The sequence below is a fragment of the Homalodisca vitripennis genome, chromosome X (assembly GCF_021130785.1).
Source record: "Homalodisca vitripennis isolate AUS2020 chromosome X, UT_GWSS_2.1, whole genome shotgun sequence".
Classification (NCBI taxonomy): domain Eukaryota; kingdom Metazoa; phylum Arthropoda; class Insecta; order Hemiptera; family Cicadellidae; genus Homalodisca; species Homalodisca vitripennis.
Window position 1 is genome coordinate 107,187,221 of NC_060215.1, and position 19,949 is coordinate 107,207,169.

Sequence of the window (19,949 nt, forward strand, 5' to 3'; positions counted from 1 at the left end):
TGGACCAGATGTTACAACTATCTGCCGGATGTACCACACTCTCCCCGAACACCCACCACTGAAAGAGAGCTAGACGCTGGCGACACAAGCCTATATGTCTGTCTGCAGGAGGCCGTGACTCGCTCTGCACGACCAGCAACTGACCTGCCTGATCACCGCCGCAACCTCCCGAGCCATCTCATGGACGAGTTCCGACTGAGACGTCAACTCAGACGTAGATGGCAGCGGAAAAGGTTTACTGGCGACAGTGCTGCTTTAATCGCCAATCGCAGAGGGTTTCCAACTTACTGCAACAACACGGAGAGAGCCTCTGGAGGCAGTTTGTTGACACTTTCAACACAGACGACGGCTCCATCTGGCGGATCGCCCGAACCCTCAGAGGCGATAAGAGGACTGTCCGGCCCATCCATGGACAGAGCGGCCTAGTCTACACGGCCGAGGTCTTCGCCGACACCATGGAGGCTCGGTGCTCTCCCAACCATCAGATAAACGACCCAGAACACTCTAGTTTAGTGGAGGGCTTTCTACAGGCCAACAACCAAGACGACCATCCAGAAACAGATGAACTGCCCGCCGTCACAAAAGCTGAAGTCGACGGTGCCCTAGCTAGACTTCGTCCGAAGAAGGCACCGGGATCTGACCCCCTGGGCACCCCAGCGCTTAGAAGACTGCCAGAAAGGGTCTTGAAATGAATAACCTCCCTATTCAACTCCAGCCTCCGACTAAAACACTTTCCTAAACGCTGGAAGCAAGCTAAGCTCGCCCCTACTCCCGAAGCCACATAAAAACCTCACCTTACTTGTCAGCTATCGCCTAATCTCCCTCCTACTTTCTCTATCAAAAATTCTTGAGCTACTTATTCTGGCCCGATTCCCCGAGGACTTCCACATGGAGATTCGCAACGAATAGTACGGTTTCCGTGGGGGCCACTCCACCACCCTCCAACTGACTAGAGTTTTTTTCAGATTTCACTGACAACCACAACCAGGGACATGTCACCACCGTAGTCTCCCTTGATGTCAGCAAGGCCTTTGACCGCGTCTGGCATCAAAGACTACTGTACAAGTTGGCCTACAGTCCACTTCCACGCAGCATGTTCCGGCTCCTCCGTGGATATACCTGGTGGACAGAACGTTCTCTGTCACAGAGGAACAGGCCGCGTCGTCCACTCGGCCCATCACTGCGGGCGTGCCACAGGGATCCGTACTGGGCCCAGTGCCGTACTTGTGGTATACAAATGACAGCTCAGTCATTCCCAGGATGTCTCTCGCCCTCTACGCTGACACCGCTGAATTACTGTTCTACTGTAATTCAGCCACCATCCGCTAATCATGTGTCTACATGAGACGACAGATTGAACAACTGGACCCCTGACTGAGGAAGTGGAAGGTAAAGGTCAACACACAGAAGAGCGAGGCCATCTGCTTCACCAAACATCATAAATACCCAGCACAGCGTAAGAGGATACACCTGCAAGGGGACCTACTACGATGGACCAAGTCCATCAAATACTTGGGAGTTGTCCTCAACAGCACTCTCACGACTGGGCTTGCCGCCAAAGGAAGGATCCGCCTCGGAGTGGCCGCCCATCAAGGACTGTCTGCCCTGTTGAGACCTCACTCCGGACTACCTACCAACACGAAGCTGCTGCTCTACAAAACGATAGTTCGCCCTATCGTGACATATGCCACTCCAGCCTGGCATCCACACACCTCCAAGACGACCAGGAAGGCACTAGAAGCCTTCCAGAGCAAGACGCTCCACCAACTGACGAACACACCATGGTTCGTCAGGTACACGGTCGTTCTACGGTCCGCAGGGTTACCCAGCCTGCATGAATTCATCACAGGCCAGGCGAGAGCCATGGATGCAGCAGCAGTTGAGTCACGGTGGGGACATATCCGTGAGTGGGCAATCAGGGAAGCTGTCCATCCGTGGGAAATCCCACAACTGAAGGTCATCCTAGACGACCCACCCTAGAAGAACAAACGTTAGCGAAAACCAGCTGACTTGTCCACTACACTACCCAACAACCAGACTACTGAGACGAAATTCACAAACATTAAAACTACACGACCATCAACTCCCTACTGACCATGACGCAACAACAGACCCACCTGGGGCTGGACGTACACGAGACCAGCAGAAATTCTGCTTGTTGCAGAGATGCTGCATCAGCAAGGGACAAGAATCCCAGCCTACAGTTCGAGGACTTTTAGCTGTGCGCGTGACCTGGAGTGTGTGGTGATGGGCGGGAGGGGTGGTGGCGGGGTAGCATTATGCGCTGCGTCCCGAAAAACATTTCCTTTGACTCATGGTTAAAACCCTCCTTTCAGGAATCGTATTGGCCCAAATAACTCATCGCACTCGCCACAATTAGTCTGTTTTGTGACAGTGCTGAGTGTAGCTTGTGCTTCGCTTTTACCGATAATGTCTGTTGAGTTAAAGTCAAAAGTCAAAAGCCAATTCATAGTCAGGCTCGCGAAATTGTGAGTAATGTTTATAAATTTATGAAGGAAGAGGCAGACCATCAAACTGTTAAAATTCCGTTGTCAAAGGCTCGCCAAAGAACTGCTGCAGCAACTGGAGTGTCAGAGCGAGTTGTGACTAAAATAAACAGTTAAACTTAACAAGTTGAAGGTTAGTAACATGTGTGAGGCAAGTTTTACTACACCAAACAAAAACCGTCAACGACGTAGAATAGTTGACAATTTCCATGTTGAAGAACATCGAATACCGACTGCAAAACTTTTGAGGGAGGCGCTAAGGGACAAAATATATTTCCAGGGTTGTGAGAAAAGTTTTAGGTGGGTATTAAAAGACCTGGAATTTACTTGGAGAAGGACGGCAAACAATAGGAAATTATTAATTGAAAAGCCAGAAATCCGAGAGAAGAGGATAACATACTTGAGAGCGTTGAAAAATTACAGGGAGCAAGGACGCCCCATAATTTATTTAGACGAATCTTATATACTGTCGTCTCACGTATCTAACCAAACTTGGTCAAAATGGCTCAAATGAAGGGTTACACGTGCCGATTTCCAAAGGCGAGAGACTAATAATTATCCATACAGATGGAGAGAAAGGGTTCTTGCACAATGCTTTTACTTGTTGTAAAGCAAGCAACCATAGTGGAGACTACCACGACAACGTGAATGGGGACATTTTTATGAAGTAGATAAAGGAAAAAGTGTTACCGAATTTGGAACCAAATTCAGTACTGTTATTCGATAACGCGCCCTGCCATAACATACAAATTGATAAAGCTCCTACTTCTGAAAGTAGGAATCAAGATATGAAGTTGTGGCTTTCAAAAAACGGAATAACCATTCTGCGACGATATCCTTTTATCCTGAACTCTACAAACTTGTGCAGCTATATAAACCAAGGCATGTCCGGTACGCCTTGGACGAAACTGTTCAACTACAGGGTCATGACATCTTACGACTTCCGCCCTACCACAAAGACCTCAATCCCATTGAGTTAATTTGGGCCGAAGTCAACATCATGTGGTTATGAGAAATACATCTTTCACTATGTATCAAGCTAAAGCTCTATGCGAAGACAAGATATCAAGTATGGGCGCAGAAGAGTGGTCAGTAAAGTGCAAGCACGTAGAGAAAATCGAAAGGGACTATGCAGCCGCAGAACCCCAGATTGACAATATTATAGAATCCCTTATTATATCAGTTGGTTCGGATACAGACAGCAGTGACAGTGGACCCAGAAGAGGAGGACAACTTGAGTGGAATTGAAGAACTCCAATGAAAAAACAATCATTGTAAGTAACATTTGTTATTAGAAAATTATATTCTAGCATTTAAATTAATTAAATATTATTGAAGTGATTTGTAAATTAAATAATAAGAGAATACCAAATAATAACAATAATAGTACTTATCCTTGTTTTTCAGTTGTTATATTGTTGTTTAACGTGTTTTTTTGAAAATAACGTATGTGTGTGAATAATAATCGGCAAATCGAAATCGTGAGTTTAAAGTCGTTAAGAGATTCTTGCGCCTTCATCTCAGCGGCTAGCACGTAAACGCAACCCGCCACACAGATAGCGTTTCGTTTTTTTGAAAGGGTAGTATTAGGGCTGCACGAGCACAGCTAAATTCCTCCAACTGTACCCGCTGCCTGCTTGCCTTCTTTTAATACGTATGTAACATTTTTCTTATTGTGTATTAAGTTCCTGCATGTCAACTATTAGAATACTATAAAAATACCATAAATTCTTATTTTTCCTATTCAATATAAAATATTTACTGTTGTTTGTACAGTTGTACATTTTTTGAAAATAAAAGCTATTATTGATTTGATTTGACATTGGCTTATTTGGTTTTTTAGGAGAAAAGGTTAGATTTTTGGAATATTACGCAAGGGAAAATGTAATATAGTTTTTAATACACAGTTAGTCAAGTATCTATGCTGTGCCATTTTTATTGTACAGGTATTGCTTATGAATGTCCCCACCAATGGAAAATCTATTGATAATCTAGTTAAGCTGACTGAGCATTATCGGTGTAAGTTTAATCTAATCGTGAAAATTTAACGGATCATGTTTCTCGATATAATTAAAACTGTGTTATTTGAATATGAAGCCGTAATTAAAATCATCATTTGATTAAACAGCTTCAAGAAAATGGAATGTTTTTTTCTGTGTTTAATTATCTCAAATTAAAATCCAATATAATTCTGTTTACTTCCCGATGCCGGAAAACAATTTAGGCTCGTATTTTAGACAAAAGAGTTTACTGTTAGAGTATAAAATTGTTCCTTAGAGTATTTTTGGGGATGGCCCAAAACGTGACCTGCGAAGGGAACACACCTCTGTATAAAAATAATAATGTTTGTAGGATATATTTTTGTACTCGGCAAATACTTGATGTGCGACTAAACCTATAGTCTTATTTAATTTAATTAACGTTTAAATAAGTATTGAACATAATAAATGTAAAGTTTCATATTTAATTACATTTCAAAATTTGTTTTTATGGAATTAAATGAAAAAGAGGCATGAAAAATAGAGTTTTTAGTTGTCATGTATTCAAAACAGAAATCATTTTTCAGTACATCTGCCTTTAGATGCTCGTAACTATTTGCACTAACTAACTAGATTATCATTTTATTAAATCGTATGCACTATTATGTGTACCGTGGATCATCTGTACAATGAAACAGCTCTACAGAATAGGTTCAATAGATTCAACACTACAGAAAGATCCGTAGAATGGTACTCACAACAATACCTCAAGGTTACTCACATACATATTACTATTATGTACGTGTAAAATGTCCTCTATAGAGTCATGCCTATTACCCATAAGGAAAGGAAGATATAGAAACATAAAATAAAAAATATCCCTTCCAGCTCTGTCGGAAGAAAAATATATTTTTTACATGAGGCTGTCAACTTGGCGATGTATTATTAGTTTATGAACTTAACACTGTGGTCAAAAATGATAGATGATACATTAGTAGCTAAGGGTGGAGCATATTAATCCGCAAAGATTCCTTCTTACTAGTTCATATATAAAAAAGTATTTTTACAGTTTTACCTCTAGCAGATATATTTTGTCTGGTAAAGGATTATACCATCGATTATACAACTATTTCTAGCGGTGTCGATGATAATTAGTGTTACATTACGAGAATGTATAATATAATTCATATTGGGACTTTCATATTAAAAGTTATTAACAATTACATGTAAAATGTTCTCCCTTATATATTTTGTCACTCATTGTATAATGAGTAACCCTGTTTTAAAATTTGGATCACAAATATTTTATTATCTAAATTGCTATAGGAAATGAAGGAATCGTGATTGTTAATTACATAAGAACACTGTTTCAAAAAAATCATGGAATGTTGAGACTTGGAATATTTTCCAATGGCCATAATTTATATCATAATAATAAGTGGTAGGCAATTTTTTGAAAAGACATGGAGGTGATGTCTATGACGTACCAGTTAGTCTACAGAAAACTGCGAACGAAGGCGTGGGTAGCAGCTGGCAAACATATAAAACCTTTGAAACTGTTTCATTTTTTCTTAACATCGTTGCTCGTTGTATTCAGCAGTCTAATAAGTATGAAATATACTGACCTGGCCGCATCGAGTAATAATATCGATGTAAGGTTTAGAATTGTGTATATTCTAATTTTAGCTATGTTTAATTTTTATCAAATGTTATACCTATATTAAATACAGAACTTATTATGGACAGTAATTTTTTTTAATGAAATTTTGTAAGAAATACAGGAAGATATCAAACAAGTGTTTGAGGTATAGGCCCGAGGTGTGACACTCTAGGAGACGGATACTTTTATACGGATAAAGAGAAAATACAAAGTAGAACACGGCTATGATGTATGGACAAACATTTTTTAAATCATCGTCTTTTTTTAAGCAGTTAACGAATCTTAACTATTGTGCGTCACATTAATCACACGTGCACATCTAACCCGATGTATCTGGAATTGTCAAACGTAAGGACAAACATTCTGACATGATTGTAAAACAGAGCGAAATCTCACTGAAATATTCAATGGAGAATTTAAAAAGAAGGTAAAATCAATTTATATGAATTATACTTCAGCTTAGGTGTACTTTTATTTTAAGGCTAATCATCGGAAAGTTTAATGAATGATTAACCCAATGAATGGGAGAACGTCTGTGGCCAAATGAAATTTTGTCTGGTGTTACCCTCTTTTATTTAACTATTTGTAATTTTTAAAACTGAGTTGTTAACTAGATAGTCAACAGATGTATAGAAGCAGTTATCTTATTTCATTAATAATAATAAAATTACTGTAAATAACATCTAATTTTGAATACAGTAAACTGTTATGAATTTTGAAGGTTTTTGTATGGTAGCACAAAGTTCTCAGATCTCGGATGGCACAAACTTAACAACTGCAATAATTAGTAATGTTTACTGGTACATTTAATTATCTACGTTGACCACCGTAATCAATAGCATATCTGCAAACTCTGTATACATTTAAAAGTAAGGGTCAAAAGTAAGTCTGAGGACTTTCATTGAAATAACAAAATATTAAATAGGAATATTGAGCGATCAAACCGTAAAGAGATACAACAACACTAGGGTCTGCAAGTTTTACTAGTATTTTTAATTTTTGGTCTAAGTAATCAACATGTATTAGAGTGTATTTTCTGATGTTTTATCAAAAGAAACCTATATCCTGCAATACGTCAGGATGACCGATTATGACCACAGTTCAACGATGTAATGTTCACCTGATTAGAGCAGCTAAAGTTAAACAGCTGATTGTTGCAGCCCACATTCAGTCCTTTCACGTAATGAAAGCGGATATTGTTTAGTATGTGGTTTTAAAAAGCCAATTATCTCCCTTATTTCAGAATCGATTTTCTTAAACTTAGTGTCTTTGGATTTTTAATTAAATTGTATAACTAGAATGTAATAACAATGATGTTCTCAATGAATAGCAAAAGAATTAAAGGCAGTTCCAGAGTATCTTTTCCTTTTTTTTATTTCATGATGCAAAACAATTAAAATACATGTTTGAGGCTTATCTAAGGATAGCATACAGTCATATATTTTATGTTCAATGAATTTATTTTATTATTTGTTATTTTAGGACATATTTATTTACTAAAATATAGTCATGCGACAATCAGATGTATTTCCAATAAAACAGCTTTTCTACGATGTTATTATCTATAAGAGAATTATTTTATGAATATTACGGTATGATTCAGCTTGTTGTTAATTATTTTTAATATAAAACAGTTAACCTAAAGTCACTTTTTTAGTTTTTTACAGATATTGTGAATAATTTAAGTCTCATGGTAAACAATGCAGTTTATTATTGTTAATTAGGACGTTTGTTTTTGCTTGTCATTCATTGTTCATAAAGGCATTCATTGATGATAAATTTGCAATATCTATTATTTTTTAATTTATTAGACAAAAAGTGACTTGACAAGATATATCAAGGTTAAATATACGAGTTTTTCATGTATTTAAATTAAGGAACTCGGATCTGCGCGCAATTGGCATAAGATACTCTGGAGCTGCCGTTTATTCGATTTTTGTATCGTGAGCTACTCGCTGAGAACCTCAATGTTGATCGTCACAGTAAATCTGTGTGTATATCATTTTACATAAGTTGTTTTTACACATTTTAGTAAAATTTCAGATTTTTGAGAAATTTAAAGTTAAATATTTTAATAAATATAAACATAAAATAAAGCGCTCTTTGAAAGTATTTAAGATAACATCACAATATATTTTTTGTAGCTGGCCTCCCCACCATAACCATTTAACTAAAACTTAGGAGGATTTAATTTATTAGGTTTTAAAATATAAACTTTTTAGTACAAAAAAACACACACACACACCGACAGAGGAGAAACTCAGCAATGGAGATCCATAATAATCCATGTATAAATGTGTCTGTCTTGGCCTGAGCAATAATACTTTTGAAAATATGGTAATATATTTTATTGCTACGTGTTTTATACTCGGTTCGGTACATGGTTCGTTTTATTTTTTGTAAATTATAGTTGAACTAACTGATATGGATATAACAGAAGGCAATCAATTTTATGAGCATGATCGCCTTACACCAACGAGAAACACGATGGAAATAGCAGATAATGATTCTTGTATACATTAAATTATATTGTAATTATTTGTCTAGTGTGTTTGAATTAAACTATTTAAACTGGTCTGTTCTTAAAAATAATTGATCTTTAGGCTTTGAAAAATTACAATTTCACAGTACAAAATTTTACAGAGTTTTGTTAGTCTTTGAAAAATTAAAAACAAATAGATGACAAATAGATAGATATAAAGTGGTCAATAGGTTGATATAATCTCTGACCATGTATATTTATTACACATGTCGGATTTAAGCAATATCAATCCCTCTACGTGGTTTGTACCATGGTTTCAAATTTATTTTTATTAAAAATAACGTTGTATTCGAATTCCTAGAGTCTAGTATTTTAACGTAGGCATATTGGATGCATTTTACCTCTGATAAAAACATATACAAATTTAATATTTAGCCATTCTTACGATTAATATTTACAGTATTGAGCGTTAAGCGAAGCCTCTACTGTCTGTTGTTGATGAACGAACTCGATATCTGTCTGAGTTTAACTAAAAAGTGTAGATTGTTCAAAATTTGCGTGAATCAATACTTCTACTGAATTTAAGTCTGTATATTAAGGTGGCCCTGGCTAGACTGCTCTTATGGCTAGCTATGTTGGAACGATAAAAAACAGAAAATATATTTTACTGGTCGATCAGAATAGATAGCCACCAGTTAATACATACGATTTCTTCAGTAACTCATCACCATATGCGATGATAACTTTTTTGGATTAGTTAGTTTCAGACAACGCTTGAACATGCTAGCTTAATTAACTTGCAATGTTATCTTCGTAGCTAGCAAAATAACTGTATCTTATTGGGTGGTAAAATTGATAAAGAATGGATCTCATATATGGCAGTTTCTATCAACCCATTTTCTTCTGTCTACTGAGTACAATTATGTTATCTGCTTTAAACTGTCTTTATGAGGACGTTGAAATATTGAACACACCTGTTAATGTACTCATAAGTATTTGGATATGCGTAGGATAAACCCTTTAACACAAAGGGAATGCCTTCTGCTATCAGTAAATCAATACTATGTTTCAATCTTGGTTGAAAAAGAAATCGATAGATGGGACGCAAGAGAATTTGGTTTGTGTCTACGTGTGTATTAGATATGTAGGTATGTTTGTTCCCTTAAAACGTATTAATATACTTAAAAGTAGCCACTGCAAAGTTAAATTTTCTGAGCGTTTAGTAGAGTCTCTCCTACAAATTGATGATAACATCACATTTCTATCATTGTGTCTGCACGATCACCTTCGAACTAAATAGCTTAGAGGGTTGACATTTGAAGTGACACTCGGTGTCTACTACTTTTATATCAAAATTTAAAAAACATATTAATTATCGGTCCATTGTGTCTAATAGTAATAAAGCAGATACCTTGAAATAATTTTTAATTTGTTATTTTAACCCCAATGAAGTCTTAAAATGTTACCAAAAATGAGAACTGTATTAAACACGTTCAAAAATAGGAAATACAAAACGTCTGGTTGAAATAAAATTATTGTCTATAAAATATCTCAGATCACTGGTTTATAACGATCGTTCCAGTATCCTGGCTTAACTGAAGAACAGCAGATTATTCATTCGCCAACACGACAGTGGAAAAGGGTGAACGAGACTGAAGGGAGCACTGGACGCCATCTGTCTGATGTCATACTCAAAACCAAATCAAAACAACATTTAAATGTTGTAATTTTACTTTTTACAGTTTATTTTTTAATAGGCAAGTTCCTCAACTCCACCCAGCATAAGCATACAACCTGTTTCTTCTTGTAATCTGGAGCTATTTTTCCTAAAATCAGTTTTACTCGTATTGGTGGTGATCACACATTTTTTCTTAGATTACCTTTTTCTAGCTCAATACTAGCCGACAAGCACACACATAAATAATATTTGCATCACTGTCTGGACCTGTATGTGGTTAGATCACAATGAGTTAACGAGTTAACACAACACTTGTTACGTGTATGACGGTTGTTATTAAGTGCATCAACACATAAACATAAGATGTTAAATAGATTTATCGTTTTGTATTTTTCCTTTTGATGCCCTTCTATTTTAACGTCCACCCAAACTAGCGTGGCTGACAATACAATTCTTTCTCAGAAAAATGTATAATTATTTTAAAAGAATTTTGAAAAAGAAGGTTGTGTGCTTCTACAGAGTAAATTTGCTATCGCTCTTTGACTATTACAGTTACTCAGACGGCGTTTTTATCGGGACAATTTTTATCGACACCACACGTATATTTGAAGGAACCGTGGCGAAGGACAGTGGTGAGGGAGGGGACATGACGGGGCCCGATTAAATATGTTTTCCGGGGCCCACCAAAGCTGAGTACGGCCCTTTGTCTACGATTGTAATCGTAATTGATATCTATTAACAATTCATACATATCAAGAACAATTCAATGCACTTTACAAATTACAAATACGGATAGTTAATTCTAATATACTGCTTAACAAACTAAAGTAACGCAGAATTATTTTAGATGAATATAGAACGGTTCATTATTATAATGGTTTATTACTCGCACAGTCATGCACTGTTGTTTTGAGTTTACTTTCAAAAGTTATCATGATTAATTCGTATTACATTTCATATTTGATTTGAGTGAACTCATGTTAATAATTATTACCTTAGCAGCGTAATATATGAGTGCAGTGGAAGCATCACTATAGTAAAAGATAAACAATATGTATAGCACATTTCCATAATTCATAATTATCTTTGAAATTCTATCCATGATAATGTAAAGTAAGTCAGTCACAATGTATTACATTAAAACTTTTAACTTGTGACCTTACGCAATTTATCAATCTTAAACATTATTTTCCGTGGCATGATCGGAAAACTGCATACAAAATACGTGTGTATGGAGTATCAACAAAACACAAATCAAATAAAATTCTTATATTACAAAAACACCAATGTAAGTAATGTTAAAAATTAGGAAGAAACCATCAGTTAAAAATCGTTTTATTGAACTGAACATTTTAACAGTGCACAGTCCTTACAATTTAGAATGTGTGTCAGAGCTTATTTAAGGTTTTACAGTCATTGAGAAAAATCTTTCTTATAACACCAGGAATTAGGAATTACTATTACTGAAACATAGTTTACAGTATTTCTTCATAAAAATATTTCATATGCTAGAAAACAATTTCTAAAATCAGTTCCAAAAATAGTAACAAGTGTTCAAAACATTAAGGAGTTTAAACTAATGTTAAAAGCATATGTAAATAAAAGTTAATTTTACTCCTTTCAAGAATTTTATATAATGATAATAATATGAAATTTAATTGTTTTAATTTATTAATTGTATTTAGTGGCTTAGTTGTATTTGGCACTATTTATTGTACTCATGAGCATAGTATAAAAAGGATGTTTTTGAATTTCACTTTGACCTTATTACCAATGAACCGTGTTTGTCTTTAATATAAAAACAACTTGAGGGTTTAAAAAGTAATTTTCAAATTCCAGTTGTTTACTGTAATCTTATAGTTCTATTATGTTTTGCAACCCAACAGCATTTACCATCATGACAGGCTTAACTATTTATTTCATCCCCACAGAAACTAAGTTATTCTACTTCTCTCCCCATCATTGTGACCGCCTTTCAGAGCATTTATTAGTAAATTAAACAATAAAAGGACCAAGATAGATTCTAACCTTAAGCCAGCTTTAATTAAAAATTTCCCTGCCATTCCCACACAGCAGTAAACCAGCAGTTGTCTATAAATATTTTTCAGGACACTGAAAATTTGCATTGACACACTTAAATAAGATAGTTTAAAAAGTTTAAATGTTCTACAAAACTGTAGAAAACAGGTAAAAAATCATTAAACATCTCTCCATGTTTTCCTGAATATTTAGATGTATAATACTGTTTAAACTATATTATCCTTTTATGTTAACCTTCCCGAAACCAGTTTCATACCTATTTAACGTATGTCTCATACGTATACACCCTATTATGTCATTTACTTTTGGAAAGACTTGAAGATATTTTAGTCATAGAATCATTAAACGGTACTTCCTCATGGTTTTGAGTAAAACAACCTTTTCCTTGCAACAGGAAAACACATTTTTACAATGTTACGTCCATCACCTTCTAATAATACTTTTTTATTATAAACTGACAATAAATAGCTATGGTCCGAAAACACATGGAGAACTCTGCCAAAACCAAGAGTCTTATTATTTTTTTTATTGAGCAACAACTAATGTTATTTTGTTTATATGAAAATATGCATACAGAGAATCATATCTTACAACAGATTCTGCATATATTACGTTGTCTGGAAACCTTAGGAGTTTCCTAACGTTGACTGGTTTATACCTTCCAGTAGAACCTACACTGGGTACAGCAAAAGCCGATGTATCACTTAAATTTAGACAACCCCATGAATGTCCAGTACAGCACATCACTAACCTCAAATGTAGAGATATTGGGGTGCAAGAGTGAATCAATAAGTTTAGTCTACTGTGGAGGATGACTGTTGGAGCTCCCTATGTGTAAAGGCAGTTGTTAGGCAAGTCAGAGCTTGCTACTCCTCTCCACTCTGACTGGATAATACAGAGATGGCCTCCCCCTTCTTCTAAGGTGACATGACTGACATTAATGCCCAAAATACTTCTTCATGGATCTTGAAAGGAGGCGGCCCCTATCCCTAACTCTACCCATCCAGAATGTCCTGTGACCCCAGACTTCATATACCATGGTTAAAGGTTGATGTTAATCCCAGTGTAATCCAAAATTCTGTAGTATTTGTAGCTCTATTACTTGTCTGTTAGGCTTTTTAGTTTATGCTCACTAATACTAAAGCATTGCTTATAAAAGTTATCACTTTCTTATAATCTATTGCTGTTTCCAGCTGACTAGTATTTTTAACATAACTTATAATTATTTGTTGTAGGCAGTATTATTTTAGGTTTTCAGTTTATTACACGTTATATAATGGTTTGGACCACACTGATGTGTTTAATATTAACCAAGTACACACTAGAAAATTATTATGCATAATCCTTATTGTCAGCTCTTTGTTCTTTGTTTTGTAAAATTAGTATTAATATTGCATGTAAACCTTATGTAAAATGGTGTATAACCAATAACTAATAAATAAAGAATATAGAACACACTCACCTATATTTTCAGCAAATGTCAACTCATGAATGTTGAGAGTAATATATTTCATCAAAAATATTTGATCAAAATCCCAACACTATGTTCTAGAGCAAGTAGGCAAAATCAAGGTTTTTAACTTTAATGGAACTGTAATAAAGTACATAAGACTCAAAACTTATGCGCATACCTATCAAATACAGCAACTAGAATGTGAATGTTCAGTTATTAAACAAATATGTCTAAAGGTAGACTGATACAGCTAGTATGAAAAATAGGTAGTACCAACAACAAGGATGGTAGTGGGGATAGCGTGTGCTGAGTCACTATTTGATAAACTGGATATAAGGTCCAGGTATCATAGCTATTATTAAAGGTTACTCTAGGTTCCACTCTGTAGATTAATAGCTATTTTGGAGAAGTGGGAAGGGGAGAGCAAATTGTGGACTCTTTTTTTTAAATTATGGAAAGTTTGTAACTAAATACATACTAACTTAATTTTGTTACAAAAATATTTTCTAAAACATTATATAGGACATGTATTATTGCTATTTTAACTTCAGACACGTTTGTTTCTCTTAGAATAAGATTTCAACCACAAAGCAAAGATAAAACATGGTAGTGATTACAACTCTCCATAAATTTGTTTAGAAATTCCTACATTTAACCAAGAAATATACATACAAAAACAATGTGTTGATACTTTGAAACTTTATTTTATTTTATCCTTATGTAGTAATTTTGTAAACACTCTTTATTTTATTAAATTGTGAAAAATTTATATTTTGTGCGGTTCCTACCCCCTATCGCTAACCAACCAGAATATTTGTTACTGCAGAATCAAGTGTTAAGTCCTTTTTTATAAGTACAGCCTTTTATCAGCTTCTTATACTAAGAGAACAAACATAATGTCTGGAAGGGTAAGCCCATTCAATAATTCAACAAGCATATAATTTACATTATTATAAAAAATTTTAGATATCATATAAATTTCTAATTGCATTTGTAACGTTGAATTCTGAGTTCTTTTCTTGTGTGGCACTTGATAATAGCCGTTCTCTGAAATATTGTTTCTTAATAGCACTAACATTGTTTGGTGCAAACAAAGTATAAAACAATTTTCACTAATGTTCCATTTATAATCAAGCCAAGTTTGTTTATAACCAATTTATCACTATTTATTTAGTACAGACTTGTTGAAAACCAAATGTGTGGAATTTTATATAGAATTTTGAAGTCATCTATGTTATTTTGTGGAGTTTTAAATTTTGTTAATTTAAACGTTGTAAGATTCAGAGTCTGGAGATTTTAACTTAGGTAACAAAGAAAGTATCATGACCTCACTCCCTCCTCCCACCTGCAATATTCAGGTTAGGTGTTATCATTATCGCAATTAGCAGGTGATCAGAGCATAAACAGCTTAAAACTTCAATCAACAACTCTACCTAACATACTGAGTGGTATTGCTCCAATTTCCATTTTAGAACACAAATACTACAGGTTCAAAAAAGATATAATAACCATCTTTGTCCACCATAGGTATTTTCCATTTAATGAAACCTACAAACAAATATCTATAAAATTCATTGTTTTGTGACCATTGTTATTTCCTGTATATCTTATGACTCACAAGATTCCGTAATATTATCATCTACTTAACTAAAAAATACACTCTAAAAGTGTTTTTTACAAACACATTCACTTAAAATCTCCCTGTAAATGTAAAAATTTCAATACCTACAACTGAAACAATTGGAGAGAAATATGAGCTCATATTTTTAAGTAACCCCTCCCCCCCTAATATCCCTTCCAAAGTTTGTTCTTGGTTGCAAATTTACATTAATTTTTTAAATTATGCTTCAGTGTTTTGCTTGTATTGTTGCTCCAGAACTCGCTACTTCGATTAATAAGGATATCTGAGAAGTCATGCTTTCACTTACATAAACTCATAAATAGTTTATAGTGCTCTGCTGGCCGAACTGAAGCAAATGTATTCATCACAGTATGTCACAGAATGTCACTACTATTGAAATATCAGGTTGAAATTATCCCATAATTTCCAAAGTAAATAAAATTTATGGAGACGAAAATAGTGACATTTATTTAATTTTGTAGTTACTATAAGATATTTTGTCCAGTGAAGCTTACTCCAGTGAAGTATCTATGATAAAAAGAGAGCGAACCAGTGATTTTATAGATTCCATTTTTTAAATTATATACTACACACACGACCATATTCAAAATATTGTGTCAACACATCCTATTTCGAGATAGTTTAGCTATTGTTAGTAGCAATGTTACGCAATTGTATTGAAGAGTAATTGAAGCTCTCATAATTGTTATTCATAATCAATCTCAAATAGCAAATAAGATAACTTTTAACCTATCTTAAATACAATATAGTTATTTTTAAAATTGAATGCTGAATTTAGTTCCCTTTTTGTACATGAAATTTATGATTTATTCTATATTTTGAAGTATAAAACTATGTTAAATCTGGCTATCTTTTTATAAGAAAGATATCTGTTAAGTCCAATCTATTTCAAAATACCCCAAATTAATATACTAAGCTTTTTGATTTCTACAGTATCTGTTTATTGCTCATTTTTATTTATTAGGCTTCACTTTCTATAACAAACAGTAGATAACAAAATCTTTGAATAAAGAAATTTAAGTTTACACCAACCAAATACAGTAATAAATACAAAACGCTTCACATAAACCTCTGACTTTTTATGTGTGCATTCTTTTGTTACTGTGTGTAAGTTGTGGTGTGAATTAGAATTAGAATTTTACTGATTACGGGTTTTATCATCTGCTACTTGCAACTTAGGATATATATATATATGCTTATGTGTTTAGCTCCAGTAATATCTAAATTAATATTTTTAATATCTATGTATATGGTCGTAAATCAGCATGTAGTTGTATTGGTGGTGCAGAAGAATGAAATGAACTTTGAATCAAGAGAACATTGCTTTATTTACAAGAACATTAACAATTTATAACATTACATCGTGTACTGCGCTTTAAATGATTTAATAATAATAATTTTCAAAACATGCTAATATTATTGTTCTGTTATAGGAAAACCAGATATTCATAGAATAAAATTTGTTATAATAATTGGCCAACGATCAGAGTTTATAGTTATAACATGTAAACCTAACATACTTTCTTATGGAAACGACTTCTATGTAAAGTATTCAAAGAACACAATGTGAAATTAATTGAAATGACTGATTCAACTTCTAAACTACTTCTACGTAAAATATTCAAAGAACACAATGTGAAATTAATTGAAATGACTGATTCAACTTCTAAACTACTTCTACGTAAAATATCTAAAGAACAAAATATGAAATTAATTGAAATGACTGAGTCTACTTTAAACTGCTTCTATATAAAATATCCAAAGAACCCAATATGAAATTAATTGAAATTACGGAGTCTACCTTAAACTACTTTCTATATAAAATATCCAAAGAACCCAATATGAAATTAATTGAAATGACTGAATCTACTTCTAAGCTACTTCTACATAAAATATGCAAAGAACCCAATATGAAATTAATTGAAATGACGGAGTCTACCTTAAACTACTTTCTATATAAAATATCCAAAGAACACAATATGAAATTAATTGAAATGACTTAGTCTCAGTCAAGGCTACCTCCATGTTCTGAAATAGAGCGAAAAACTACATCAAATACAGTTCTAGAAAATTACAAACATATATCAATGTTCAATACATATTTTAATAACTATGGTTACTTTCAAATGCTTGGTAAATAAAGTAAATAATTTTTAAAGTTACATTGTACTATGTATGTATATATCCATATATTTATGTTATTGATAATTGTACAATGTTTCAAATTCAATGTTTATTTTGGTGGTGGTGTAATGTACATATAGGTAACTAAATCCACACTAATTTGATTTTAATACTATCTTATGATGTAAATGAATAAAATGGAATTTATGAGAAGAAAAAGCAGAAAATATACAACGTGCAAAAATTACAAAGGGTATTACTAGTTCTTAACCCCAATGTTAACAGTGTATTTATTTAGTCTTTAACTCCTCTGTAGAGCTACCTGATTAGCTTAATTTTTAATCAGGTATCTCTACAGAGGAGTTAAAGACTAAATAAATACACTGTTAACTTTGGGGTTAAGAACTAGTAATACCCTTTGTAATGTTCTAATGTAATGTAGTAGTACCCAAGGGTATTACTAGTTCTTAACCCCAAAGTTAACAGTGTATTTATTTAGTCTTTAACTCCTCTGTAGAGCTACCTGATTAGCTTAATTTTTAATCAGGTATCTCTACAGAGGAGTTAAAGACTAAATAAATACACTGTTAACTTTGGGGTTAAGAACTAGTAATACCCTTTGTAATGTTCTAGCGTAGTACCCAAGGGTATTACTAGTTCTTAACCCCAAAGTTAACAGTGTATTTATTAAGTCTTTAATTCCTCTATAGATATACCTGATTAGCTTAATTTTTAGCTTTCCAGGGATTTTAACTGTTTATCCTCCTATCTAAATAAAGCACTTGGCTAAGATATATACACGGGTGTCCTTGTAGTGTGTGTATAGAATTCAGGATATTATTGGGGCAAAAGTTTTAGAAAATTAATAAACAAAATGCTTCTTTTACCAGTAATCTGTCAATTTTGATGTTAATAAATTAAATCTCTAGAATTGCCTACATGATTGAATTAATGTGAAAAGTGTGAAGTGAAAACCATATAATTTTATACAATTTCCCAAAAGTACATTGTTTTAACTTGTTTTATTTGTAAAAAAGCATTCATTGCTACATTGTTGACAATGTTAGCCTATATAGTATGACAATTGATCTATTATGAACACTTTTTCTGCTGACATCCTTTGTTTACAACACAGAATATGAAATAAAACTGGCTACAAATGTTAACACTTGATGAATTTTACAAATGTAGTTGACTAAACTACGCAATTGTGTACAGTTTATTTGTTTATATGTTGGTATGCTGTACTAGTAGGTGAATAAATCTATACTACGTTAATTCCAATACTATATTGTGATGTAAACGATTAAATTATCAGCAGACCAATATGTGAGCAGATTAGATGTTTATATTGCATTTTAAAGTAAACATTATTATTAAATATTGTACAAATAGATAGATAATCAGATTCTATAAATACATTATTAATCAGATTATACCTTGAATAGATTTTAAATAATACATTAGTAATGAGCTAACACAATATTAATAAGTAAATATAAAGATTGACAAACAACAGTACATTGTACAATGGCTTTAAATTATTCAATAATAATAGTCTTCCAAAGTTTTTAATGTTGCTGTGCTGTAACATAAAAACCAAACATCCGAAGAACACAATTAGTTACTTATAACACTTGATCATAATTTGTAATGATAACTGACATGAAAACCTAATGTAGTTTCTTATGGATACTACTTCTAAACCTTCAAACTAACTCTCCCGGGGGGAAATCAGCCATTCAAAGCTTTTTACTGTTAAACCCCAAAGATGTTTATCATTTTATACATAAGATGTATGCCAAAAAGTAAATAAATAAATGAAGTAGAAGAAAATATATTGTTTTAACAGTTGTTCTTAGGTACAGGTAACCTGAAGTTTTGCTTAGACATTGAGTATGTCATCGTCGTCATCCTCCTCAAACAATTCAAACTCTATCACCTCAGCATTATATCCATCTCCTCGAGGGCCATACAGGAGGTGATCCACGCAACGGAACAAGATTTCAAGAAGAAATAGGCATATAAGCAAATAGAGCACGTCTGAAAAATGTATGTCGTTTTAATATAACTTCAGATGAATAAAAATACACATAATTTATTTACTCCTAAACTACAGGTATCAGCATGTAATATAACATGAAAAAAATACCAGGCAAGGAAAGGGAAAATATAATACATCTATTCAGTGTTCTATATTGTGACATATTCCCTTTGTTTGTTTTTTTCTGTCAAACTCATCTGTATTGATTACCACTGTGTATTCAACACCCTGTGTATTCAAGGGGAGGGGGTGTTAGGTTCCTCCCAAACTGTTTGAGATAAATAATAAAATCCAATAAACATACTTATGATTTAGCAGTAATGTTTAGGACACACTAGTG

At 33.7% G+C, this 19,949-nt stretch overlaps 1 protein-coding gene across 1 annotated transcript; it reads left to right on the forward strand.

Annotated features, from left to right (window-relative positions):
- The first annotated feature begins 455 nt into the window (after positions 1-455).
- Positions 456-1,980, forward strand: LOC124369549. The gene is made up of 3 exons (XM_046827576.1): positions 456-680; positions 1,078-1,229; positions 1,380-1,980. The coding sequence occupies exons 1-3, from the start codon at positions 456-458 to the stop codon at positions 1,978-1,980; spliced, it is 978 nt and encodes a 325-aa protein (XP_046683532.1).
- The last annotated feature ends 17,969 nt before the right edge of the window (positions 1,981-19,949 follow it).